The sequence below is a fragment of the Octopus bimaculoides genome, chromosome 1 (genome assembly GCF_046866305.1).
Source record: "Octopus bimaculoides isolate indiv1 chromosome 1, ASM4686630v1, whole genome shotgun sequence".
In the NCBI taxonomy this organism is placed as follows: domain Eukaryota; kingdom Metazoa; phylum Mollusca; class Cephalopoda; order Octopoda; family Octopodidae; genus Octopus; species Octopus bimaculoides.
The window spans coordinates 126,381,849-126,394,063 of record NC_142928.1 but is presented as its reverse complement, the minus strand read 5'-3'; the positions used below and the strand labels follow the sequence as shown (position 1 = coordinate 126,394,063).

General features: G+C 38.5%; 1 protein-coding gene across 11 annotated transcripts in view; it reads left to right on the top strand.

Moving 5' to 3' along the window:
* The window catches only part of LOC106879265 (serine/threonine-protein kinase OSR1), a 268,230-nt gene that overhangs the window by 135,616 nt on the left and 120,399 nt on the right, over nt 1-12,215 (top strand). For all 11 annotated transcript variants that reach the window (XR_016243128.1, XR_016243127.1, XM_089357459.1 and 8 more), the window contains one exon: nt 9,133-9,274. Coding sequence is in view for 9 of the 11 variants with exons in the window: in XM_089357459.1 (XP_089213585.1) it covers nt 9,133-9,274 (142 nt within the window). In the remaining 2 variants the exon portion in view is untranslated. The remainder of the gene's footprint in view (nt 1-9,132; nt 9,275-12,215) is intronic.

Below are 12,215 nucleotides of genomic sequence, written 5' to 3'. Positions count from 1 at the left end.
GTTTTGCTCAAGAACAGAATGCTTCACTTAGTCCAGGAGTTGAAACTACAATTTTACAATCATGTGCCCAACACCCTAACCATTAAGCTACACACCTCCACAGATGTAAAATGATCTTTCATTCAAAACATGTATCTTTAAATGTAGTAATAGATTCTGTGAATTGAAAGTGAGTAACCATTTGCTCACTTTTTGATCCACTTCCTTCTTTTCTTTGTGGCTCTATCTGTGTTCAGTTTTTAAGTAAATATATTTATGTACACACACAAATCTATATGTGTTTGTGTGTGCGTACATATGTATGCATGCGATGTTATTGAAAAACGCTAGAACAACAAAATGTTTGTTGGATAGGAAGTTCATTATGAAATCTTCAGCACGTCTTCTTATTGGTAAACGATTTAATGTGTTGTCTATTCTTGTGAGAGAGAGAGAGGGGGTGGAGAGAGATAGAGTAAGTGAGTGAGTATGTGTGGTGTGGGGAAGCATAGAAAACCAAAAAAAAAAAAACAAAGAAACAAAGAACTAGGATGTTGTGATAAATATTATTTTGTGTGTGACTTCAAAGATTGTGTAGTAATGGCCCTGCAATAAAACTGCACTGATGGCACTCACATCAGTTTCCTCTGTTGCTGATTGATTGATTGCAGAGGCATTGTACTTTGGTTGTTTACGGTGTATGGGTTGTTGTAAATGTTTGGCTGTTTTATTGTTTTTTTTTTTTTTGTTAATTTCTACATACAGTAACTCAACAGCATTGTGAAGCACAATTTTCAGTTAGGTAGGTAGGGCATATTTATAGCAACTTGGAAGCTTTTGCTCAGAAGGCTCTTCTATTTAAGACCAAAATTTTGTGTGTGTGTGTGTGTGTGTGTGTGTGTGCGTGTGTGAGATTTAATTTTCCAAACTGTTGATTCTCTCTGTCACTAGTCTGAGTGTCTTAGTGTATTTGTTCTGATGAATGAACACACAAGAGCAAGAGATTCATAGTAGCTATGGAGTGAATCATCACCTTCAAACAAATAAACTGTATTATATATATTAAGTATTCTTTCTCTCATTTGTGTACACGCACACACACATTTATATGTGTGTGTAATTTGTATATGTATAGGCACAAGCATGGTTGTGTGGTAAAAAGCTTGCTTCTCAACTACATGGTTCCGGGTTCAGTCCCACTGTATGGCACCTTGGGCAAGTGTCTTTTATAGTGTCAGCCTTGAGTGGATTTGGTAGACAGAAACGTAAAACAGCCTGTTGTGTGTGTGTGTGTGTCTTTTTGTCTGTGTCTGTTCCCCCAATTACTGCTTGACAACCGGTGTTGGTGTGTTGAAGTCTCTGTAAGGTAGCAGTTCAGCAAAAGTGACTGATAGAATAAGTACCAGGATTAACAAAATTAAGTACTGGGGTCAGTTCATTCAACTAAAAGTTCTTCAAGGCAGTGCCCTAGCATGGCAGCAGTCGACATTTTTGTTCCACATCAATTATAAAATCTTGACTAACATACTGTTGTGCAAATACAGTGAAAAATAGAACTGTCTGAAAATTGTCTTTAAAATATTGATTAATGTGACAATATATGCATCACCACTTGTAAAACTTGATATGGATAAGTGCATACAAAATATCTCTAGGTATCCAAGATATGTCAATATGTAGAAGGTCATATTTATGTGTGCATGTATGCATATATGTTTGTGTTGGCAATCAGTTTAATTGACCTTTATTATTGTTTTTATTTTATTTTATTGGAGGCTGAAATACTGAATCAATCCTTTTAGCATTTGAAGTAAGAACTGTGAAGTATTTTGTTGATTATTTTCCCCACCATTCATGTCAGCATTTTTTGTCTGATAATATTGAGAAAATAGGTGAAAATTTATCAGGTAGGTGTAGATTATTCACTTAACAGCAGTAGAATGCTAATAGTTACTGTATTAAATCTTGAGAGTGAGGAAAGACAGATTTGATTTTTGTAATTCAGTCTAGGAACCAAGAGGGTCAAAACTAAATGTTGTCTTGCTGTCTCAACCATCTTTGTGATGATGATGATGGTGGTGGTAATGATGATGATAGTGACAGTGGTGATGAACATATGATCCAGACTACAATATTAGGGAAAGGTTTATAGTAGATTTAATCAACCTTAGAACATGATGGGTCCACCACAAGGTCCAGTCCTTGTGGTGGCTTCTGTACTTCAGTGACCCTGAAAGCTATGCCAGCAGAGTGCAAGTTCCTGGCAGGACCCACCATACTGGACAGGTCGAAGGATAGAAGCCAGACTAATATTGATTACTTCTTCCCTGAGGTAAAAATAGGTTTGTGTAGGGCCAACATCCCTACCTAGAAACAAGGAGTTACAGATGTATCAATGACTGTTCAAAACCGAGATACGAGAAAGAGAAAGATAGACTAGAGATGAGAACAGTGAAAAAAAAAACAAAAAAAAACTGTTGACAGCCTATGCTCCATAAGAGTGAAGAAAGGTTTAAATAATATGAACATGATGGATACTTAATTTTTTATTCTTCCTGGGTCAATAAAATAATAGTGAATCTCAGCTCACTTAGAACACAGAATGTAAAGGACTGCAGCTAACTACTTGGCAAGATGTTTTGCTAATCTCTCTACTGATTGTGCACTCTTTACATTGACAATCCTTTCTACTATAGGCACAAGGCTTGGAATTTGTGGGGAGGGGCAATAATCAGTTACATCGACCCCAGTACTTGACTGATACTTAATTTATTGACTCCAGTATTTGACTGGTACTTAATTTGTCGACCCTGAAAAGATAAAAAGCAAAGTTGACTTTGGTGGAATTTGAACTCAGAACGCAAGGCTGAATGAAATACTGTTAAGCTTTTCGCCCAGCATGCTAACAATTCTGCCAGCTTGCTGCCTTATTCTTTACGCTATTAATGATAATGCTTTTTAACATAGGCTTAAGGCTCATAGTTGGATTCATCCTACATCAGACTACAGTTGTTCAACACAACTCCTGATGATAATTCTTTTCCCTTGTTATATCACGAGTGGGTCTGTTGACGCAAGAAGGAAGAAAGGCAGAGTTGACAAGAATTGTTCATGAACTCTGATCGTCATGGTACTTGAGAGATTTTGGCTGGATCTCTGCAATTTTATTTTACGCTGCTCTACTGCAACTACTACAAGCACTGTCACTGCTGCTAGTGACAATGGTTTCTTTTGATCTGGGAATACAAATATATGATTGCAGAAGAGGAAAGAACCTACCTTTGATTTATTGATTTTAATTCAATCATTCTGTAGCTGACTTTATGCCTGCTACTGTGCTAGGTCATTACAGGACTGGGTCATTACATCACTGAGTCATTACTGCAGTGGTATTAGTCTGAACAAGTTTCATGTCATTCATTCATTCTCTTTCTTCCCAGTGTTCTGTGCCTTTGACTCTCTCTCTAAGGTTGAGGGGTAGCTTTCAAGCAAAGTAAGTGAGGCATTTGTTGTTGATGTTCAGAGTTGTTGCTGGTTATTGTTTAGTTGGAAGGCTTCCCTCATTGAACTGATTTAAGATCAAAAGTATTTCAGCCACGACAATCCTGTCTTGTTTTCAGGAATGCTGTATATAAGATTGTATTATTCAATATGTCCTATTTTTTAAATGTGGTATGGTATGATTTGAGAAGGGGATTTCGCTGCTTTTTCTAGCAGACCAAGTGACCATGTAAAGGCTTCCTCATTGGTTTGTCAAGTATTTGTGCTTTAAGGGTTGAGTGAGGAGTCACTTTGTGCAGAAAAGGAGCTTCAGAAGTTGCAGTTCTGGATATTGAAGAAGGGTAGAATTGGTAAAGTGCCAGACAGGATGCCTTGTATATCCACTTTGTTTTAAGTTAAGTTTCATCAGGATCCCCACCCCCATCCATTTGCATCCTTCATTGTCGTGTGTACCTATTATATCTTAGAAAGTGACTCAGCCAATTATACTTCAGTCTTACAAATTAATAGCTTAATGCTATTAATGCGGGTGACACGTAAAAGCACCCACTACACTCTCTGAGTGGTTGGCGTTAGGAAGGGCATCCAGCTGTAGAAACTCTGCCAAATTAGATTGGAGCCTGGTGTAGCCATCTGGTTTCACCAGTCCTCAGTCAAATCGTCCAACCCATGCTAGCATGGAAAGCAGACGTTAAACGATGATGATGATAATGATGATGAATGCCAAAGTAATAAAGATTGTCATTATTTTAAAGAGTGGAGGGTTGACAGAATTAGTAGAACATTGGACAAAATGCTTTGTACTGAGTTCAAATCCTGCCAAGCTCCACTTTGCTGTTCATTCTTCTGGTGTTCATAAATATCAGTCATGACACAGTAATCCTTCCTACAGAAAAAAAAAAAATCATTATGACTATTGCTGCTTTGCTGAAATGTGAACCTTTGAATTTATTTGCACCACATTAATGGATCATACTCATCTTATCTCTCTAGACCCTCTGCATTCATTGTATTCATTGTCAGTTATTTACTGTCATGCATCATCACACTTCATCCTATTTACTCTGCTTTTCATACAGATACCTCTTTGCCAACATTTCATGTCTCTAATTTCTGTAGTTCAAGGCAATGGTATACTGCTTACATTTGTGCTACTCTTTTATTTTGTTAAGTTCAAGGTGGGTGTAGAGTTTTTTGTTTACCTAACTTTTATATGTAGTTTCTTGCTGTCTTTCACTCTTTTACAAGTATATCACAAGTATGTTGCTGATTTCTTAAAGTTTAATTACTTATTATAAATCATTTACAACACAGAACTACAAATGCTTGAGCCTAACTTGCTTGTGTCACAGCATTTATGCTTATGTATCTTAGCATAGCTATTAAACTTCCCTGCCACAATTATGACACCCCCTGTTATTTATTTTTGATGTCTCTTTCTCATGCCGCATAAAAACTAATATCACTGCTAATCTGTTCATTCTTTTTGTGGAAAATAATTTTAGTTGCTTTTTTTTTTCTTTTTGTTTTCTTTTTTACAAAAGCCTATCCCAACCTTTTCACTTCATATTTATTACTTATTTCAAACAACTTACCTATACTCTTTCCCTGCAAGAATTCTGGCCAGTGTATGCTGGTACACTGATATCCTAACTCCTCTATTGTTAATATTTGCTTATAACTTCACAGTCATTATAACATTGTATTGAATGCTTAGCAGTATTCATTCTGGCTTTTTGTGCTCTGAGTTTAAATCCACTCAGTGCCAACTTGGCCTTTCGTTCCTTCAGGATCAGGATCCTTAGTTCCTTTCCTTCCCTGGTCATATAAACTCATAGGGCTGATTTCCTGGTTTCCTTGGCGTATATATTCCCCACCTGGACGGGATGCCAGTCTATCTCAGGGTTACTCATTTTTGTTAGCTGAGTGGACTGGAACAACATGAAATATTTTGCTCAAGAACACAATGTGTTTCCCAGTCCAGGAATCGAAACTACAATCTTATGATCCTAAGTCCAACACCCTAACCACTAAGCCATGCTCCTCCACATCCCTTCAGGATCACTAGGTAACGTATCACTGTAGCACTGGGGTTGATTCATTTCTCTTTCTCTCTGGAAGAAATTCAGCTGTGATCATGCCATGAGAGGCATGGGTTTGCCCAAGTTTTAAAAATACCTAAGACGCAAGTACTTCTTTGACTCTATCTGGAGTTGAGGGCTCAAAGCTTTATAACATTGCTATGTTATCATTAATCCTTCAGAGGAGATTTAGTAGAGAAACAAGATATCAGTAAATTGATGACTATTGCAGAGTGCTCCCTACCTGTCACTCACCATCCTACTATACACGTCACTAATATAACATTTGCTAACACTGGTAGTATTTTAGTTGTTGTTTAGCCTCAGATCAACCTTGATAGAAGAAAGTTGCATTCAAAGTAGCTTCTGCCTGGACTATCCTACTTATTTGGGGTTTTCTCCCTGTTTTCAGGACAGTAAGGTGTGATTTAGGAGAAATTTAATTGCTATTTCTTGCAGGTTAAATGACAATGGAGAGGCTTGTTGTTAGTTTGCAGTATTTTTCAGTTTACTCTATAATATTTTGGTTTTATTAGAAGACCAGGTGTATATATATATCAGAACATCACTAGAGTTAGATAACTTATCGTTGTAAAATTGGAGTATTTCACAACTCCTATCAGTTAATTTCAGCCTGATTGCTTTCCTAGTTGAAGACTTGCTGGTACAGAATGAAGAGTGATATCTCTCTCCTAAACTGGAAGCTATTGGGAATGAGATAAAGAGGCAGAGTAAAAAGCAGTAAGGTGTTAAAGTGAATAATAATGGAGTAGCACTGGCTGAGAATAAAAATGTAATGAGAATTTCAAGGTGGTTGGAGAAAAGCGAGTTAGAGAGTGGTATAAAAGACTGCACATGAAGAGATGGAGGTTCACCTTCATGAACTTATAAGCAGTACATGCAGCAAGGCGCTGTACAAGTCAATGGATTATGATTTACACACTACAGTTAGTGGTAGGTGAATTGGATATCAGTTTCAATAGATGTAAGAGTTAAATATATAAATATATATATATATATATATATATATATATATCATCATCATCATCATCTTCATTTAACGTGTGCTTTCCATACTAGCATGGGTTGGACGATTTGACTGAGGACTGGTGAAACCAGATGGCTACACCAGGCTCCAATCTGATTTGGCAGTGTTTCTACAGCTGGATGCCCTTCCTAACGCCAACCACTCAGAGAGTGTAGTGGGTGCTTTTATGTGTCACCCGCACAAAGGCCAGTCAGGCGGTACTGGCAACGGCCACGCTCATCTCGCTCGAGAAACACTCATGTGTCACCCGCACGAAGGCCAGTCAGGCGGTACTGGCAACGGCCACGCTCATCTCGCTCGAGAAACCTCATGTGTCACCCGCACAAGAGCCAGTCTAGGGGCACCGGCAACGATCTCGCTCGAAGAAATTTCATGTGTCATCAGCACAAGAGCCAGTCCAGGGGCATTGGCAACGATCTCGCTCGAAGAAATTTCATGTGTCACCCGCACAAGAGCCAGCCCAGGGGCACCGGCAACGATCCCGCTCGAAAGATTTCATGTGTCGCCCGCACATGAGCCAATCCAGGGGCACTGGCAACGATCCCGCTCGAAAGACTTCATGTGTCGCCCGCACATGAGCCAGTCCAGGGGCACTGGCAACGATCCCGTCCCGCTCAAAACATTTCATGTGTCACCCGCACAAGAGCCAGTCCAGGGGCACCGGCAACGATCTCGCTCGAAAAACCTCGTGTCACCCGCACAAGAGCCGGCCCAGGGGCGTCGCCCGGGCACCGGCAACGATCTCGCTCATATATATATATATATATGTGATTTAGACATAACTGTTAATTCAAAGTAACTATATCCATGAAAAAGAAAACAAATTCTATGTATCAAATATAGTTTAGATCCAAGATGGAATCTGTATGGTTGTAATTTGAGAGAAGTACTGCATACTTGTATAAAAAAGGTTCTGCTGAATAATACTGAGGAATTGCATTGCCTTGCTACAAATCATCATCATCATCATTTAACATCCGTTTTCCATACTGGCATGGATTGAACAGTTTGACTGAGGACTGGTGTAGCCAGGAGGCTACACCAGTCCTGGCAAGGTTTCTTCAGCTGGATGCCCTTCCTAATGCCAACCACTCTGAGTGTAGTGGGTACTTTTTATGTGCTACTGGCACAGGGCCAGTCAGGCGGTACTGGCTTCGACCATGCTCGAATGGTGCTTTTTACGTGCCACCTGCGCAGGATTTGGCCACGACAGTAATTTCACTTAACAGGTCTTCTCAAGTACAGTATATTGCCTCATGATTGACAGGTACTCTTAAATGGGCCGGTTATGTGACACTGGCATAGGCCATTTTTACGGTCTCACTTGGTTTGCTGGGTCTTCTCAAGCATAGCATATCTCCAAAGGTCTCGGTCACTTGTCGTTGCCTCCGTGAGGCCTAGCGTTTGAAGGTCATGCTTCACCACCTCATCTCAGGTTTTCCTGGGTCTACCTCTTCCACAGGTTCCCTCCATTCTTAGGGTGTGACAATTTTTCACACAACTCTCCTCAACCATATGCAACACATGACCATATCAGCGCAGTCATCTCTCTTGCACACCACATCTGATGCTTCTTATGTCCAACTTTTGTCTCAGGGCGCTTACACTCTGTCATATATGCACACTGACATTACACATCCAGCGGAGCATACTAGCTTCATTTCTTGCAAGCTTACACATGTCCTCAGCAGTCACAGCCCATGTTTCACTGCTGTGTAACATGGCAGTTCGCACACGTCCGTCATACAGTCTACCTTTCACTCTGAGCGAGAGGCCCTTTCTTACCAGCAGAAGTAGGAGCTCTCTGAACTTTGCCCCGGCTATTCTTATTCTAGCAGCTACGCTCTCAGAGCATCCACTCCCTCCTACTGACTTGGTCACTTAGGTAACGGAAGCTATCAAATACTTCTAGTTTTTCTCCCTGGCATGTGACTGAAATAGTAAAATCTAGTTGTGATGTAAATATAAACTCAAGAAATGTTATAGGAAATGTGATCTAGAGACAGAATAATTATATTTTGTCTCATATTTTCTGGCTTTCAGAAATCTGGGAATTCCCGAAAATTGGTTATTTTTGAAATTAGTTAGTCTTGAATTTTGTGTGCAATTTGTTTTCTTTCTTTCTTTCTTTGGGGGGTTTTTTTGTGTGTGCCATAACCTAAAGTTTTTGACATGGTTTTGTTCAGAAATGCAAGTTCTACAGCATACAAGCAGTAGCTAAAAATACAGTTTTGTTCTTTAATTTTCATTGTTTATTTTATATTTTAAGTATATATTTAACCTGTATCAAGAAATCCAGTCAATCTAGAAATTCAGACCATCTTTATCTGAAGTTTACCAGAAAAATGGTTTAATACTTGTATTTGATTTTAATTTATTGCATTAAATATCAAAACTAATATAGTCATCTCTCCCTTCACACTTCAAATTAGAAATATAAAAAAACTAACAGCTGCAACATAATACTACTAACAGCAATTACAACTATGTTTGAGATGGTTTTTACATTTTGTTTTGTTGTAGGTTCAATGTTAGATATAATTAAGAATCGTATGAAGTCAGCCAGCTGTAAAAATGGAGTGCTTGATGAAGTTTCTATTGCCACTGTAATGAAGGAGGTTTTGAAAGGTTTGGATTATTTCCACAACAATGGACAAATACATCGGTAAATATCAAATTATTTTTCTATAACCATCTTTTCATGAAAATTCTAGCAATAAAGAAAAATTTCTTTTGTTTAACCTTATGAAGGAGATGACAGGACTGAGATGTGTGGTGCATTACTGTACTTGAGAAAACCTGTCCATCACAACAGAATTGAGATCCTAATATCTAGGTGCCACATAAAAAGCATTGATGTAGGTACTGGTGCTCATAGAAGGCACTGATGCTGGTGCCACGTAAAATGTGCTGATGATGGCACCGTGTAAGAAGCACCTGGTACACTTTGTGGAGTGGTTAGCATTAGGAAGGGCATCCAGCCATAGAAATCAAGCCTGTTATAAACCCAAACTGGAATATCAAAGTTTAAAAGGTTTTAATTGACTAAAAATACAGTAATCTACAATACAAACAAAGGTTGTTAAATTGTAAGCAAAACTAAAGTTCAACGCAATAACAGTTTTATGCAGTGAGTTGCTACAGTCTCGACTAACTAAAAACTAACACAGAACACCTTGTGCCGTAAAGAGAAGAGAACTCTGCGCAGTCACACTGTAGGCAAATAACATCAATCGAGACAATCAAAGTCATGTGATCAAAACTAAAATCACAACAAAGCCAAAACAGACTGTGAAACCTGATGTGGCTCCTGGCCATGCCAGTTCCTGTTAAGCTGTCCAATCAATGCCAACATGGAAAATGGATATTAAATGTTGATGATGGTGATGGTGGTTTCAAAGAGTAAAAGCTGTGTAATTTAGATCTTGTTTATATTTTGTTGCTGATTTGTACTATCATTAATTAAACATTCTAAGTTTTGAATGATAGCTGTTCATTTTCGTGATTTAGCCAATTGCATTATAATAGGCATCTATCTTGAATTAATTGATCCAGTAATCCATACAGATCTCTGGGTTGAGGAAAATGGTCTAGCAATGTTAATTCTTCAGGTTAAATGTGAGAAAACAATTATAATTTTTCAAATTATTAACCTCATCTAGAGATGAAACGGTTTCTAATATTTACATCTACATGGCATTGTAATCAGTTTCGTATTTGATTGTCAAGTCTCTTATTTTTGTATATGCATGTAGCACCAGATTAGACTTCAACATTTACTTGTTTTTAGTCATTGAGTTGTGGTCACACTAGGGCACTGCCTTGAAGTATTTTTGTCAAACAAACTGACCCCAGTACTTATTTTCTAAGCCTAGTTCTTATTCTATTTGTCTCTTTCCTCAGTTACAGAGATATAAAACAAACCTATATCAGTTGTCAAGTGGTGAGAGGGGGGAACAGACACAAAAAGAAGTGAGTGCATGCACAACATGTGACTGGTTTCCACACATTTTCCATCTACCAAAATCTCTTACGAGGCATTGGTTGAGCCAGGGCTATAGTAGAAGATGTGGAGGCGCAATGGCCCAGTGGTTAGGGCAGCGGACTTGTGGTCATTGGATCGTGGTTTCGATTCCCAGACCGGGCGTTGTGAGTGTTTATTGAGCGAAAACACCTAAAGCTCCACGAGGCTCCGGCAGGGGATCGTGGCGAACCCTGCTGTACTCTTTCACCACAACTTTCTCTCACTCTTACTTCCTATTTCTGTTGTGCCTGTAATTCAAAGGGTCAGCCTTGTCACACTGTGTCACGCTGAATATCCCTGAGAACTACGTTAAGGGTACACGTGTCTGTAGAGTGCTCACCCACTTGCATGTTAATTTCACGAGCAGGTTGTTCCGTTGATCAGATCAACTGGAACCCTCGACGTCGTAAGCGACAGAGTGCCAACAACATAGTAGAAGACATTTGGCCAAAGTGCTATGCAGTGGGACATGAATTGAAAACCATGTGGTTGCAAAGCGAGCTTTTCACCTATACAGCCATGCCTTTATTTTTAAACCTTTGTTTTAAACTATGGATTGTTTGAATGTAGTCTGGTCTGTGTGCATATCAAAAATGTAAAGCTTTGTCAAGAAAGACAGCTTAGGCAAAAATGGTAGTGGCCAACTTAGCAGGCAAATTAGATGAATAATAGACAGTAGCATCTCTCACACACAAACACACACTCACTCACTCACACACTCACTCACACACTCACTCATACTACTACAAATGCACCAACTACCTATACATTACTGCACATACATCTCTCTATCTCTCTCTCTCTCTCTCTCTCTATATATATATATATATATATATATATATATATATATATATAATCTCTCATATATTTTGAAAAAATGTGTAGGAATTAAAGGAACTTTTATTTATATGCGTTTTGCTCCATTTATTGTTATTATTCATATATATATATATATATATATATATACACGCACGCGCGCACACACACACGCACACACATATATGACTATACGTATATCGTGTGCATCATTCACATTACTACAGACACTACTACATGCACAGTTACATATACACCACTACACACATACATACACTCCACTACACCATCTATTAGACATACTCTTATACACACACACACACACACACACACACACAGACACACACACATATTTACCTTACAATGCTATTCCACTTATGATACACACATATCATTACAAACCAACAAGGTATCTTTTATATGGTTACCAATATGCTAGAAATACTGGTCAGATCTTTCTCAAATCACACTCTGGAATCTTATAAAAAAACCCAGAAGAACACACTGAAAACTGTAGTTTCTGATATACAAGAAGTTAGGGTAGTCATGGCATTATAGGTTGGCTCAATCAGAGCTGACATGGGATTCAACAACTTACAACTACAAACATACATGCATGACTGAACACTTTATTAATTATACATAATGAAACACCCAAATACTCTACTATACATACATTATTACACATTTTACACACCCATGAAAGCATTATATGATGCTAACCAAAGATGGAGGAAATGAATGAAAGGAAAATGAAATTCATGGC